The sequence below is a fragment of the Hyla sarda genome, chromosome 2, assembly GCF_029499605.1.
Source record: "Hyla sarda isolate aHylSar1 chromosome 2, aHylSar1.hap1, whole genome shotgun sequence".
Taxonomy (NCBI): domain Eukaryota; kingdom Metazoa; phylum Chordata; class Amphibia; order Anura; family Hylidae; genus Hyla; species Hyla sarda.
Genome location: NC_079190.1, coordinates 431,683,810 through 431,700,348, shown reverse-complemented (window position 1 = coordinate 431,700,348; position 16,539 = coordinate 431,683,810). Strand labels below are relative to the sequence as shown.

The 16,539-nt window shown below is 45.1% G+C and overlaps 1 protein-coding gene across 4 annotated transcripts in view; it reads right to left on the bottom strand.

Moving 5' to 3' along the window:
• SPAG5 (sperm associated antigen 5) overlaps positions 1 to 16,539 on the bottom strand; it is a 97,180-nt gene that overhangs the window by 59,711 nt on the left and 20,930 nt on the right. For all 4 annotated transcript variants that reach the window (XM_056559100.1, XM_056559096.1, XM_056559097.1 and 1 more), the window contains exons 6-8: positions 15,286 to 15,405; positions 14,053 to 14,145; positions 3,670 to 3,804 (exon numbers count right to left, since the gene is read on the bottom strand). In XM_056559100.1, the coding sequence (XP_056415075.1) occupies positions 3,670 to 3,804; positions 14,053 to 14,145; positions 15,286 to 15,405 (348 nt within the window). The remainder of the gene's footprint in view (positions 1 to 3,669; positions 3,805 to 14,052; positions 14,146 to 15,285; positions 15,406 to 16,539) is intronic.

The window sequence follows — 16,539 nt, the reverse complement described above, 5'->3', positions numbered from 1 at the left end:
AGGTCGGGACGAACTGGGAGGGGCGGAGGCACGTCATCCACTAGTCGAACCACGTCAGCGCCTGGACCAGCCCGGAGCCATGATAACGGCGGGGATGTCCTCCGCTTTGAGCTTCCTCAGGACCCTGGGAAGGAGAGGAAGAGGAGGGAAAAGATAGGGGAGGGTGAAGTGCGACTAGGGGTTCACTAGGGCGTCTATGGCCAGGGGATACCGGGACTTCGCAACAAAGTGAGGAACTTTCTGGTTGTGGCGGGACGCAAATAGGTCCACATCCGGAGTGCCCCAGATGTTGTAGATCTCTGCAAACACCTCTTGATGAAGAGACCACTCGCCGGAGTATGCTGAGGAGCAAGTGAAGAAGTCCGCCACACAATTTTCCACTCTCTGAATGTGAATTGCTGAGATGGAGGGAACTCTGAGTTCCGCCCAGTGAAGGATCCTGGAGACCTCAGCCATCGCTACGGGCCTGCGAGTGCCGCCCTGACGACTGACATATGCCACAGCCGTGGAGTTGTCCGACTGGCCAAGGAAAGGACGGTCCTAAAGAAGGCTCTCCCAATGGAGGAGACAAAAGATAAATTGCCCGACGTTTCGGGGTTCAGACATAGGAGTAACAAAAAGGAAGACCGTAAAAAGAAAATGGAGCAGTCACACCCGCTGTCTGTATCCCTCAGTGTGAAGAGCCGACCCACCGTGCAGAGAGAGAAAAAAGGAGGAGGGGGGCATCCTAAAGAGCAAGAAAACAATGACCCCTGAAGCGCAAGCATCGCACTGATAGGGAGATAGTGACCCCCCCTGGAAGATTATAGGCCAGGAGAAAAAAGGGGCCGGATCCCCGCCGAAAAGCCGGCTGGCGGGGAGTGGGCGGAGCCAATTGCCAAGATTAGTCTGCATCCGCGGCCTCAATTAATACCCCCTGCGCTACGGATGCTTTACCAGGAGCACACCCGGAGAAGGGAAACAGCTGAGAAGGGAAACAGGAGATAAACCCCCGGCGCTCCGGTAGCCTCTCTGAGGAGGCAGCCGAAGCGTAAGTAAATGCCACTGGCAAGAAGGGCTGTAAAAACGCCCAGTAAAAATAGTTAACACGTCCTAAGCACCACTGCACATGTCCCCTCTGTTCAGAATGGCCGAGCAGGAACTGCCCTTAGAAAGAATAAAGAGGAGTGTGCCCAAAACAGGGGGGCTACAGAGGTTGAGAATCCTGAATAAAAGCTATAAACCTAAAGAGAGGGGAAGGGGGGGGGGGGGGAGGAAAAGAGAAGGAATACTCGCCCTGTCCTGAGAAACTTGCCTATTGAAGTCTTCGGCCAGCTATTCTACGCTATTCTACATCATGCCAGGCTAGGACAGCGAGATGAGACCCAAAGATGCAACCCCAGGCACTGACCGGGGGCGAGAAGGGGTTGACAGTGTATAACTCGATGCCTGTGACCCTTCTTCGCAAATGGGGAAACATTGAGCGCTATGCTCCTGAGCCCCGGGCGGTGCGGACGATCCGATCATCCATATTAAGTGCTGCACTGCCGCAGATGCCGTGATTTGTATTGATCATGGCATCTGAGGGGTTAATGGCACACATCAGCGCGATCACTGATATGCACCATTACCGGCGGGTCCCTAATTGTCGATAGCAGCCGGGACCGGCCACACACGACACGAGCACCACTCAGGTGCTCGCGGTCATGTATAGGATGTAAATGTACGTCCTGGTGCGTTAAGTACCAGGGAACAAGGATGTACATTTACGTCTTATGTCGTTAAGGGGTTAAAATACAAAGTTAAACCAGCTGCCATAATACTATATCTATCATATATTATATATCTATCATATATTATATATCTATCATATATTATATATCTATCATATATTATATATCTATCATATATTATATATCTCTATATATCTCTATATATCTCAATATATCTCTATATATCTCAATATATCTCTATATATATATATATCTCTATCTATCTATATATCTCTATCTATCTATCTATCTATCTATCTATCTATCTATCTCTATCTATCACGGTAATAAGAATCCAGCAGAAAATTAAATGATTGCAGTAAAACCTCTTTAGGATAACCACCCAATATTGCATTAAGAAGTTGTCTTTAACGGTATGTTTACATGTTCGAGTTTTGCCATCAATTCTCATTCCATGTGTGTATTTTGTTGCAGGAAATAAGCAGCAAAATACACGTGTGAACACACCCCTAAAGAGGTGATCTTCTCACAGAAGATGGTTATACAGTAGAACTAAACATTTGTCTCAAGAAATCTGATCTGGATAAGGAGGGTAGTCTCCCAGAGAGGTCTCACACCATGCACTATTTTAACCCCTTAAGGACGCAGCCCTTTTTCACCTTAAGGACTGAGCCCTTTTTCGCAATTATGACCACCGTCACTTTACGAATTAATAACGTGAAAACGCTTTTACCGAATATTCTGATTCTGAGAATGTTTTTTCGTGACATATTCTACTTTATTTTGGTGGTAAATTTTCGGCGTTAATTGCATCCTTTTTTGGTGGAAAATCCCCAAATTTCATGAAAATTTAGAAAATTTTGCATTTTTCTAACTTTGAAGCTCTCTAATTGTAAGGAAAATGGATATTCCAAATAAATTTAATTTTTCTTCACAAACACAATATGTCCACTTTATGTTGGCATCATAAAATGGACATACTTTTGCTTTTTGAAAAAAATTAGAGGGCTTCAAAGTAGAGCAGCAATTTTCAAAAATGTCATGAAAATTGCTAAATCTGAAGGGACAGATGTTACAGAACTACAACTCCCAGCATGCCTGGGCAGTTGAGGCATGCTGAGAGTTGTAGTTTGGCAACATCTGGAGGGCTACTATTTGGGCACCACTGTAACAGTGGTCTCCAAACTGTGACCCTCCAGATGTTGCAAAACTACAACTCCCAGCATACCCAGACAGCCTTTGCCTGTCTGGGCATGCTGGGAGTTGCAGTTTGGCCCCCCTAGTGGTTGCCACAGTAAAGATCGATTTACGTTCACTTTCAATTCCCCCCCCCCCCCCACTGTCGATTCCCTACCTGATCAGGATCCAGCAGGCTCCAGCGAAGATCCCAGGTCCCCAGGCATCTTCTCCTGCAGGTACGGCCTCCATCTTCTTCCCAGAGCCCCTTGACATCCAGGGGCGGGTAGAACGGGGGTTGCCATGGCAACCCCCTGTCCTGCACTGCCATTGTTCAGAACTCCGTTCTGACTAATGCCAGGGGATAGGAGTAGATCGCAGCTTTGCGACCTCACTCCTATCCCTTAGGCTGATCGGTGCTGTTGCTGACAGCTCCGATCAGCCCTATTTTCCGGGTGATCGGGTCACCAGAGACCCGATCAGCCCGGAATTGGAGAAAATCGCATGTCTGAATTGAAATGCGATTTTCTCCGATCGCCGACATGGGGGGGGGGGGTCTCAGGACCCCCCTGGTCGATGTGCCAGGGTGCCTGCTGAATGATTTCAGCAGGCATCCGGCTCCGGTCCCCAACCGGCTAGCGGTGGGGACCGGATTTCCCACGGGCGTATGGATACGCCCTCGGTCCTTAAGGACTCGGAATGCAGGACGCCCTGTGTCCTGAAGAGGTTAAAGGAACTACTTTATTTCTAGATAATGACAAGCAGTGGCAGGTTCAAATACCGCTTCCTTAGCCTGTATAGCTTTTTCCATGCGAGCTCTCATTTCATCCCTCTGAAGAAGATTGTCCTGTAGCCTCTGGCTTATCTTCTCCAAAATGTTCATGTGATCTGTTAAGAGCTTTCTACAATGGCTCATCTAGAATTCAAACAGGACAAAAAGTATTGCTATAAGTTCAATTAGAGCTCAACATCTGCATTACATGTAGTTATTTATAAAAAAAAAAAAATAATTAAGTGATATATGTTATTGATAATATTATTATAATAATAATAGTTAACGTCTTAAGGGCCTTGACGACACAGACAGGTTTCATTTTTTGGCTTTTGCTTTTCCTCGTCTTTTAAGAGAACTCAAATTTTTCCATCCAGAGAGCTATATAGGTGGGAAGAGGGCGAATGAATAAAAATCCCACAATTTTGCAACTCTTGGGGAGTTTTGTTTATATTTAGTGCACTTTACAGTAAAACTGACCTGACCTATTTCTGTGGCTCTCTGATGTCCACCATTATCGGTAAGTAAACAAGATATGAAGCAAGCGCTCACTTCATAGCCGCACCATAAATATACAACAATGTATGCAAAGTTACTCGCTGCAGCGCCGTACATTTGCGGCGCAAGTCTTTACAGGGTTAAAGAGGTTGTCTAGCAAAATTTATTATTTTACTGGTGTCCCCAGCCTGCTTAAGAAGATACATCTTTTAACTCTCCTTTCCCCACTCCTTTGTAGTTGGGGTATCAGGGCACCCCATCTGTGGCTGGTCTCTGCTGACAGTCTACTTCCTGGAGCAGGCCAGAGCTGTAGACGTGACTTCACAGCGCTGTTCAGCCTTTCACTGACCGCAGCTGTGTCCTGCTTCTGCCAGTGATAAGCGAGCGGCACAGTCCGTCCCCCCAAGCTGTAGATGCTACATTCTGCAGAGTCACCAGATGAGGACGGGGTGCCACAATACCAAAGCTACAAAAGGAGCGGAAGAAGGAGAGTAAGAATTCGTCCACAATGTGGACATTCACCAGGCAAAATTCCACTTGCAAAGGCGTTTTACTGCTTTCAATGCGATTCTTCAGTTCTGTGCATACTGCGGAATTTCCTCACCCGAATTTATCCAGCAGAGAGGGCTGGGGAAAAAGCCATCCAAAGCTGTAGGCTAATACTGGGTGTATCTCTGGAATGGCAGTACAGATCCAGGTAAGTGCAACACAATTGTAATCAGGTTTACCCTTACTATAACTATACTATAAACTATACTATAACTATAGCCCTGTGTATTGCATTTAGTGCAGGTGAACAAACAGTTTCCCTTTCATTGACATTTATCTGTCTGGTTCCTATTAATGTTCTCCCTCATCACACAATGTTTGCCTATTTGCTGAATCTGGCTGACTAGTAAATTTAGTAAAATAGTGAGACCAACATCCAGCATTGAAATTATTCTAAAATTACACACTTTTAAAAATGTATATTTTTTCTGAAAAAAAAACCAAAACAGGATAAGCCCCCAGGAATGATACATCTCTAAGCCCACCAAAAGAATGAACGGCACACATTCACATGGTCCTACAACCAATGATTTCGATGTTGCCTGCTGCAAGCGGAATTCCACGGGTTAAATCTTGCAGTGTGGATGAGCCCTTAAAGTGCTTGTTATTTTATTTGGCAGGTCAGGACAATAGGAAAATACATTTTACTGAAGAACCTTTTAAAAAAATTTTTAAAAGGTGTGTGTAATGTATATATATTACACTGTATTTACAACAAATATGCACCTAGAAGAGGGTTTCTTCATATTTACCATGAGTTTACATATAAACAACACCAACTTAATACGGATAGCTTAACCCCTTAAGGACGGACCCATTTTTCACCTCGATAACCAGCCCCTTTTTTTTTTAAATTTGACATGTATCTCTTTAAATGGTAATAACTTTAGAACGCTTTTTCTGAGTGGAGCAATTCTGAGATTGTTTTTTGTGACATATTGTACTTTATATAAGTGGTGCATTTTTTGTTGACACATGCATCATTTTTGGTGAAAAAAATCGAAAATTTGAGGCATTTTTAAAAACTTTTTATTTTTATGGTGTACACCGTGCGGTAAAAGTGACGTTATATTTATTCTGTTGATCAGTACGATTATGGCGATACCCATTTTATATAGCTTTCTATGTTCTTTTTCCTTTTCAGAGCAAAATGTTATTTTTCTGCCATTCATTTTCCAACAGCCGTAACTTTTATTTTTGGCCCAACGCCATTGAGTAAGAGCTTATTTTTTGTGGGATGAGCTGTACTTTTTGTTATTTTTGCGATACGTGCTACCTTTTGATCTTTTTTATTCTGCTATTTGTACCAAAATTGGCGAATTTTGCACTTTTATTTATTTATTTTTATTTTACGGAGTTCACCGTGCAGGATAATTTACATTATAAGAGAAAGGGAAATGTACAAGTGCAGCTCACAATTAACAACCGACACGATCCGTGGTCAAACAGAGCATGCAACTATACCTCAGTTGCAAAAAAAAGTGGAGAAAAATATAGAAAATTTGCCCGAACATTCCAGGAAGGTGTAAATAATTATAATTATATATTATATATAAAAATCGATATCTGAAATCGTGCTTCAATAATAATTCAATTATTTTATTAAAACGACAGTATAAAATAAGTTACTCCTCACAGTGCCCTTGCGAGAAGAACATATATAAAAAAGGCAATCAAATAGTAAAATATAAATGTATGTCACTGGTAGTGGAAATAGACAATGCTCATATTGTTATATAACTAGTTAGATAAAAGGTATCAATAATAGACAGTTCGTAGCATGTGTGATACAATATTACCGGTCCTGTATGGTTTAGCAGCAGTTCACTCGGCTCAAACAGCTTACGCTGGGAGATAGATGACGTTAATTAGGTGCTGAGATTATTAGTGGAACAAAGTACTTTGTAGAGCGGTGCAGGGTAATGTTGTACAGGCGGAGTCCCAGTATTCAGAAAAAATCTCAGGCAGAGAGTGCTGGTAAGTGTGGATATTCCAAATGAGTGCTGGCACGCGCTGATGTTCCAGGAGACCGGGAGCCCGCTAGTGGGGGCAGGCGCTTTGGATGATGGAACTGGTTGCTCGCTGGAATGCGACCATAGACCTCACGTTGTGTATGGAGGTCTCACCTCGTGTTACCGGCGTGTGACGTCAGCGGATGCTGTGGCCAAGGTAGCAAAAACAGGACCAGGATAGCAAGGTCAAAACCGGAGCTGTACAGGACTGGATCAGTTGTTATACAAAAGTCCACAGGCGTTGACCTATTCAGGCCGTATATGATGGATGCAGTTCATATGCAGCGTTAATACCAGTGATATAAATAGCATTAAGACTAGACGCGTTTCAGGGTTCTAGAGTACGACCCTTTCCTCCAGCCCATTTTTCGAGTTTGGTGTGACATTATGTCCAATTTGCTTTTTTTCCCCCCCTTTTTGGTTTAGTTCCAATACACACAAAGGGAATAAACATGTGTTTAGCAAAACATGTGCTACTGCAATTCTTTTCTGTGAGAAATACTTTATTTTTTAGAAAAATAGCTGGGGCGTGCCCCGAACTGCTTCCGCTAGAAAGGGGAACCGGAGGGTCCAGGAAAGAAAAAGGCAATCCCAAGGAAGGGAAGCAAATTCGATCCTGTATCCGTTGACTACCACATCCCTGACCTAGGAGTCCTGAGTGTGAGTAGTCCAGGCATCCCGGAAGAATAAGAGGCGACCAGCCACCCAAGAAAGGTCGGCAGGTGGGGGGCGACCCTTCAGACCGAGGAAGACCTACGGGAGCCTGATGGGGCCGCAAAACGGCCGGAAAGGAAAGCCGACCTCCGGGTCAGGTCCTGAAGGAGGGGAGCCCTCTTCCAGAGAATGCACCTGGCTGGACCCTTGTTGGCACCCCTTGATGGTACCAAAGGTCTGCAGAATCAGAAGGAGGACTTTCGACAGAAAGTGGTTCTGTGAGCCTTATCAGAGGTAATAAAGAACTCTACTCTGCCCGTCGCCTCATTTCCTGAAGGCGGCGTCCGCATTCCAGGCATTAAGCCATAAGGAGGGACGGTGGCTACCAGGTAGCTTGTGGCAAAGGCAGCACAGTGGCGGCGCAAGAACACAGAATATCTCCAGCTGCGGAGCATCGGAGAGTTAGATCAAACAAATCCTCTAGAGGGATCTTGAAGACTACCCTGGCGGAGTTAGGAGACCATACTGATAGGGCCTTTGACACCCAGGCTGAAGCAAGAGCAGGAAGAACCTGCTGTCACAAAGTCAAGGTTTGCCAAAGTCACCACCTTCATGTCCGCTGGGTCCTTAAAGGCAGCCGCATCAGCCAACCGTCGGGTAGGCGCCTTAGAGAGGCGGGAGATCGATAGATCCACAGTTGGAGAGGGGGTCCATGGCGAAGGGATACCGCGCCTGAACCTTCTTGTCAGGGTGCCTCCAGGCGGGTACCAGCAGGACGTAAAATTCAGCTTGAGAGCTGAAAGTCTTTGTGCCGGTCTGGCACAAAGCAAGGAGACTTCTGGAGCCACGTCCGAAGTTCCCGGGTCCTTTAGATGGAAGGTGCGTCTTATGGCTGAAACCAATGAGTACACGAAATCAGGCATCAGTGCGTTCCTTTGAGTCGGAGACCGAATCAGGAACCTCACCCACAAATCCTCCAGTTGAATGGGAATGAGGTCAGGAAGCCCTGGAAGAGGTCGGGCACGATGAGAGGAAACTTCTGGACCACGTCCGAAGTTCCTGGGTCCTTCAGTTGGATGGTGCATTTAAGGCCGAAACCAATGAGTACACCACATCAGGATTATCCATGCGATCCTCTATGAAAGGAAACTTCTGGAGCTATGTCCGAAGATCCAGATGAGAGGAAACTTCTGGAAACGTCTGAAGTTCCTGGGTCCTTTAGCAGGAAGGTGTCCCTTATGGCTGAAACCAATGAGTACACCACATTAGGCCAATCCGTGCTGTCCTTTGTGAAAGGAAACTTCTGGAGCCACGTCCGAAGTTCCTGGATCCACTAGATGGAAGGTGTCTCTTATGGCCGAAACCAATGAGTGCACCATGTCAGATGTAAATCGGAAACCCCATCCACAATTTCTCCAGGTAAATGGGAACAAGGTGAGCCAGATGAAACACCTTTATGACGCTTGCGAGAGCAGTTAGTATAGGGGAGAGCGGGTCCCTATGGAGGGCCGGCATAGGGCGGACCTCTCCAAGGCTGTCACCACAGAACGGGAGACCTGTGCCAAGTAGATATAGACTGGGAAAGTAGTAGAAATAGCAGGGGAAGCAGTGGTGCAGGCGGAACAAGTGGGTTTAGCAGAACCAAGCATGGTAGAGTTGCTAACCCCTGCAAGAACAATAGGTGACCAGGCCGGATACCTCCATTCTTATATATTTATTTAAATTCTTATTTTAATTTTTTTTAAAGAAACTGCTCCCTCAGTGTAAGTGTCCCCAATAAGGTAGCAGCTGAGGGGAGAGATCGAGGGAGAATTTCAACCCCAATAGGGACCTTCTATTCCACATTGCCAGATTTTGAACCATGGTCTTCAGCATCTCAGCTGGTTCTCCTGACTCTTATTCCCTGAGCCACCTCCAACTGTCATAGCCAATGAGAAGAGCGAGAGACCGGCCTAGCCAAGGGGCGCCACTCATTGGTCCTCAGAAACCCTCTGCACGCGCTTAGCGCCGATTGGCAGAGAAAGGGACTGGCCGCATACAGAGAAAGGTTACCGCGGCTGTGAGTGGGCAGGGCTAAGCCCGACAAGGGCCCGTGGCCAGAGAAGGAAAATGGCCGGGCTCTAATTTCGTCCTCGCTCCCAAAAATAAAAAGCACCGCCGGCAGCACGCTGCTGCCGACAGAGAGCAGGGCTGTATTCCGGCGCAGTGATCTATACGGCCGGATATAGGGGCCGCGCTCACTGAAAGCGCGGGAGGAGTCGGCAGTGCTCCGCTGCCGAAATGAACGTAGCTGCTGGCGACAGCAGAGCACAGGTGAGCAGGGCTGTGTTCCGGCGCAGTGAGTGAGGTGGCCGGAGATAGGGGCCGCGCTCACTGAGAGCGCAGGAGGAGTCGGCAGTGGAAATAAAAGTAACTGCTCTAGTAGTGTTGGCGTCTGAATGAACAGTCGCCGAAAAAATAAAAAAAGACTTGTATAGCCCTACACCACTGATTTTAAGCCCCGATTGCCTGAAAGGGGTTCCCCACAATTCAGGAAATAATAATAAAGAGGAGTGGGCTGAAGTAGGGGGTCCCCAGAGGATGAAGAATCCTAGGACCTGCAAGAAAAGGGGGAAATATACTCACCTTCAGTCAGAAGAACTTACCTAATGGAGTCTTCAGTCATGAAGTCTTCAGTCAGCATTTTGTCACCTGCATCATGCCGGGCTTGAAAAGAGAGACGAGCAGGGAAGGATGGGGGGCCCGGACCCATGAGGTACAACCCCAGGTGCTGACCGTTGGCGAGAGGGGGTTAACAGTACATCCAAGATGCCTACCACCTCTCACAATGGGGAAACAGTGAATGCTATGTTCCTGAGTCCCCACCTGAAAACAGGAAAGAAAAAGGAATAAAAAAAAACTAAACACATTCCCTAACTAGGAAAAAAAATTAAAAATATGAGACCTGGTCTGGAGAGAACGCCAGACCGTGTCTACCTCCTTAGACACTAAGCAAAAAACTGATTACCTCAGGTGCCTGTGGGTGGGTATACCCTGCTGGGAGGAGTCGACTTTTCTTGTTGCCATAGTGTCGAACCTCTTCGAGACAGCAGCATATACCCATAGTCTGTGTACACCAATGGAGCCGATAGAGAAATGGACATATAATAACGGATGAAATAAGGGGTTCTAACGGCTGAATAACGTCCGTCAAAATAACAGGCATATTCATCCGTTTAGACCCATTATAACATCCGTCATGTACCGTTATTTCATGGCCGTTTTAACACCTCTGCCTACTGACTCCCACAGCCGAGACTACTACTACTCCCATCATGGAACAGACTTTGTTCCATGATGGGAGTTGTAGTACAGGGGCTGAGGGATTGATCGCACCGGGTCTCACTTCTGAGACCTGATGCGATCAGAAGTTATTAAACAGGGGAGCAGGGGCGGCATTCTTCACTCCCCTGCGGTGTACGATGTATTTTTACTTTCATTTTTAAATTCCCTGCCGGGAGCCCTGAATGGCCTGTATGGAGGAGCCATTCAGGGCTCTCGGCAGGGTTTTTAAACTTACCGTGCCTAATTACTGTATAATCACATTCCCCCTGACAGAGTCTGTTCCATGATGGTGGTAGTAGTACGAACACCAATGTAGTCTCCCCAGCCACCTGCAGACTCCCGCAGCGGGGGGGGGGGGGGGGGGGGGGGAAACTACTACTACCACCATAGAAACAAGTCTGTTCCATCATGGGAGTAGTAGTAGTCCCTCAGCACTCCAGGAGTCTGCTGATGACGCCTATTCTGAGCATGCTCAGAATTAATAACGGATATTATAAACCGGGTGCAAGGCTCATCCGTTTGCCATAGAATTAAAACATTTAAAAAAAATATAAGCGGCCGTTATTCCCACGTTATTTTTGAAGGAAGAAAAATTTGTACATGTGCCGTTTTTTCTTCCATCACAAATAACGTCCGTTATTCATGACGGGCTATAACGGGTCTTAATGGATAATCAAAAAATCCCATAGACTTTAATGGGATTTTGTAACGCCCGTTTAACATCTGTCTTTTAAGGCTTTTCTAACGGAAGTTTATAACGGGTCTTTTAACGGAGCAACTTTATAGTGTGAAAGGGGCCTAAGGGAGGAAGTTTAGTCATGTAGAGTGAGGGGAGGAGAGGGACATGCCCCCTACATGAGAAAAGATGAGAATCCAGACTGCAACTGATGTAAGCTATTAATAGAAATAGAGGGGCTAAACACAAAACTTAGATGTACATGATCAGGGTGTGGTACTGAGTAACACAACAGTTTTTTATTTTTTGGGGGATATGATAGGTACGCTTTAAGTTAAGAGATAAAAAAAATATAAAAAAATAAGAACTACATAAAATCTAAATTAACTTAATTTTCTGTGTCTGCATGATAATGTCAACCCCCCCCCCCCTCTCAGCTCTCTGAACTCTACTGTATTCGCTATACACTGTGCTGAGCTGAGGTCACACCTGCATTTCCAGACCTCATCATGCTAATGCTGTGTCGCTTTAACCCCTTAAGGACCAAGGACGTATGAGTACGTCCTTGGTCCTGCTCCCGTGATATAACGCGGGGTCCCACGGTGACCCCGCATCATATCACGGCGGGCCCGGCGTCATAGTGATGCCGGGACCCGCCGCTAATAGCGCGCGGCACTGATCGCGGTGCCACGCGCTATTAACCCATTAGCTGTGCGCTCAAAGCTGAGCCACGCGGCTAAAAGTGAAAGTAAAAAGTGCCGGTTAGCTCAGTGGGCTCTTCGGGATAGCCGCGGCGAAATCGCGGCATCCCGAACAGCTTACAGGACAGGGTCCCTACCTGCCTCCTCGCTGTCCGATCGTCGAATGACTGCTCAGAGCCTGAGATCCAGGCATGAGCAGACAAGCGGCAGAATCATCGATCACTGGTTTCCTATGAGAAACCAGTGATCAATGTAAAAGATCAGTGTGTGCAGTGTTATAGGTCCCTATGGGAGCTATAACACTGCAAAAAAAAAAAAAAAAAAAAGTGAAGATCATTTAACCCCTTCCCTATTAAAAGTTAGAATCACCCCTCTTTTCCCATAAAAAAAAAAAGTGTAAATAAAAATAAACATATATGGTATCGCCGCGTGCAGAAATGTCCGAATTATAAAAATATATTGTTAATTAAATGGCGTACGCGCAAAAAAATTCCAAAGTCCAAAATAGTGCATTTTTGGTCACTTTTTATATAATGAAAAAATGAATAAAGTCATAAGTCAATAAGTCCTATCAATGCAAAAATGGTACCGTTAAAAACTTCAGATCACGGCGCAAAAAACCCCATACGCGTAAAAATAAAGTTATAAGGGTCAGAAGATGACAATTTTAAACGTATACATTTTCCTGCATGAAGTTATGATTTTTTCCAGAAGTACGACAAAATCAAACCTTTATAAATAGCGAATCATTTTAATCGTATAAACCTACAGAATAAAGATAAGGTGTCATTTTTACCGAAAAATGTACGGAAGCCCCCAAAAGTTACAAAACGGCGTTTTTTATTTTCAATTTCGTCTCACAATGATTTTTTTTCCGTTTCACTGTCGATTTTTGGCCAAAATGACTGATGTCATTACAAAGTAGAATTGGTGGCGCAAAAAATAAGCAATCAAATGGATTTTTAGGTGCAAAATTGAAAGAGTTATGATTTTTTAAAATTGAAAGAGTTATGATTTTTAAGGAGCAAAAAACGAAAGTGCAAAAACAGAAAAAACCCCGGTCCTTAAGGGGTTAAGGTAGGTAACTTTGTATGCCACAAGATGCCTTCGGTCAGCCATTAAAGTGTAGCTCCCACCAAGTAATATATAATATAATCTGTCCCTACCTATTAGTAATCTAGCCCTAACCCCCTACCTGGCTTTAAAAAAAATTAAATCGCTTTAATAGAGCAGATTTAGTGCTTCTAAATCTGCTCTATAAAGCAGGGCAGGAAGCAGCGCGTCCCAGCAAGCGCAACGTCACTGATGCCTTGCTGGGCGCTTGCTTCCGCCCTCAGATCGTCTATGCAGCGCTTCTGTCGGGAGCGCGCATAGATGATCTGCCAATAGCACGGCAGGCAGCTCCGGGGTCTCCTCCTCCCTGTTTACCTGTGCATGTGCTATACAGGGAGGAGGAGTAGAGGAGCATCGCCGGCCTGCCGTGCACGATAATACTGCCGAGACCCGGGACCGATTACAATAATGGTAGCTATTCTAAATAACTTACCCATCCGGAGGCTCAGCGCAGCAATGAGTGCGAGCGCTGCCTCCGGACAGGGTAACGGGGGCGGGCGGGGCCGCGCGCGAGGCCAGTGGAGCTGGCCAATGCGCGTAGCCCCAGTTATCAGTGTGCTTGCTCTCGCCTGTTTGATTGACAGGCGGGAGCGAGCACAGCAGTGCCTGGATTTCGACTCATTGCCAGGCTGAAATGAGTCGAAATCCAGTAGTGACGTCACTGCTGAATGCATTCGGCCACTAGGAGGGCGACCCCTAGTGGCCGAATTTAAAAGTGATTTTAAACTTGTTTAAAATCACTTTTTTTAATTAAAGTATATTAGAGATATGTTGTAGTACTTAAGTACTACAACATATCAATTTTTTTACTTCATGACAGTGCCCATTTAAGTTCTATAAGTCATTACCAGCTGTGACCACTTACATTTTGTTGTAAGTCTGCTCGATCTTTCTGTGTCATTTCATGCTGACTTTTTGCAAACTCGAACATAGATGAAGCTTCATTCTTGTGTGATGTCTATAACAGAAGATAATCATATAAAATTTATTAATCTGGGATGCAACATCAGCTGCAGCAAATACACAGCAAACATGACATGTCAAAAGTTTTTTTTGTAAGAACCTGTTAATAAATTTTGTCGTCAAACAACCACTGGTTCGAGTGAGTGACATGAGTAACATGCAATATGTAGTTGGTGCCAGTTTGTACAACACAGTGGTGTGTGGCACCACTAGAAATATATGGCATGTTGACTTTTACACCCTTTCAAACACAGTATTTTCTAAGTACATCTTATCCCCTATCAAAAGGATAGGGGATAAGAGGTCTGATCGCGGTCTGATCTCCCTGCAGCAGCCCGCATTCTATACGTAGCTGCGTCTGAAGGTTCAGAAACCTTCGGGCTTCAGGGACGGGGATGTGACGTCACGCCACGCCCCCTCCATTCATGTCTATGGGAGGGGGGCGTTGCAGCCATTATGCCCCCTCCCATAGAAATGAATGGAGGGGGCGTGGCATCACGTCACGTCCCCGTCTCGGAAGCCCGGAGGTTTCCGAAACTTCAGACGCAGCTATGCATAGAATGCGGGCTGCTGCCGGGAGATCGCGGGGTGTCCCATCGGCAGACCCCCCCCCCCCCCCCCCCCCCCCGCGATCAGACATCTTATCCCCTATCCTTTTGATAGGGGATAAGATGTTTTTGCCCGGAATACCCCTTTAAACAATGTGTGCACTGATGGGACACATCATTAGCTTATTATTAACAAAAACACACAACGCAAAACTTTCACGCTCAATTTTACAGACAAAAATATTATATAAGCCAAAAGCTGTCCAGACATGCTGGGAGTTGTAGTTTTCCACTGTTTGGGAAACACTCTTATTTAGCTAATCACCATTTCTGTCTGGCTACGCAGAGTCTGTAAATGAAAATATCTGTATTAAGAATTAAGTATTTTTACCAAAAACGCAGCAAATCTTTCCATTCTACTCCAGATTTTTTACAAAAAATATTGACCAAAATCTTTTTCAAATATCTAGCAATATACTGTGTGAATCCAACCTAATGCTTTTAAATACATAAAGATATGACAGAAATTATTATATAAGCAACACTGTGTAATCCTAATCAAACATCAGAGAATGTTCCCAACTCACCAAAGCTTCAGTAGCTTCTTTGAGATGTTGGTGTAATGCATTTTCCTGTTCCCGGCTGCATTGCATGGATTGAAGTCGATGCAGAGTTTTTAAATATAGGTTATGGTAATACTGTTCCTCCTGCAAGTAATACATATGGAAGAGTAGGACAATTCTATAAGTCAGTGCTTCATAAAAAAAAACAAAGTAATTAAATGCCACAATCCAAACTAGGTAGGATGTGCAAATGAAGGTAATAGTGATATGGATTAAGCCAACACAACGGTTTTCAACTCACCCCCTTAATTGCCTCCTCAGCATGTCGGACAAAGACAACAATCCCTCGTAACAAATCCACAGTGAAGGAAAAAAAAGTCTAGCGCAGGCTCAATGCCTGCATCACCATGTGCATTGTCTGTATGTGCTAATCCATAAATAAAGAATATTGCATCGAGCCTGCGCTGAACATTTTCCTTCACTGATATGGATTTACACATGTTTTCTTATGGTGAAGTATTGCAAAGTTGCATATTAGTGTAATGCTTTGTGCATGGTACTCAACAATGCAAAGTATAGGAAACTGTTAGGGTAGGGTCACACATAGCGTACACGCAGCATATTTTACTCTGCGAGAAATCCACTGCAGTGGGAAATACGTTGCACATTCTTCCATGAGCAGACACACAGAGCTACCAGCTGCAGTCCTGTTTGTACTGTGAGATTTGGAGGAGGGCCCAGCATGCCCATGTGACTGTAAATCACGGGCCCGCCTCCAAACCAATGCTGCACACACAGGGCTTCCATGGTGTCTGCTCCTAGGAGAATATGCAGCGTATTTCGCGCAGTGTGAAATACGCTATGTGTGATGCTACCCTAAGGCCATGTTCACACTACAGAATCTCGGACTGGAATACCGCTCAGGAATCTCAGTCCGAAATTCCGCTGCATGCAGGATTACAAGCAGGTCAATGGGTTTTCTGTGAACCCATTCACTCACAATTTTCTCGTAGAGAAATTTCTGACAAATTCCAATAAAAAAAAATTCCTTCAGAACATTGAACCTGCTCAATGTTCTGGTGGAAACAGCTCACTTGATATTGCCATCTATGGGGACAGCAATGATTCAGTCAGCAATGGCCATGCTCAGAAGCATTGGACAAAATTTTCCCATCTGGAGCTTCTTAAAGTGTTCCTGTCAACAAACTAAACTTTTAATATATTATTGCTTATGTAATTAAAAGACACTTTGCTATTTACTTGCTGTTAACATTCTCA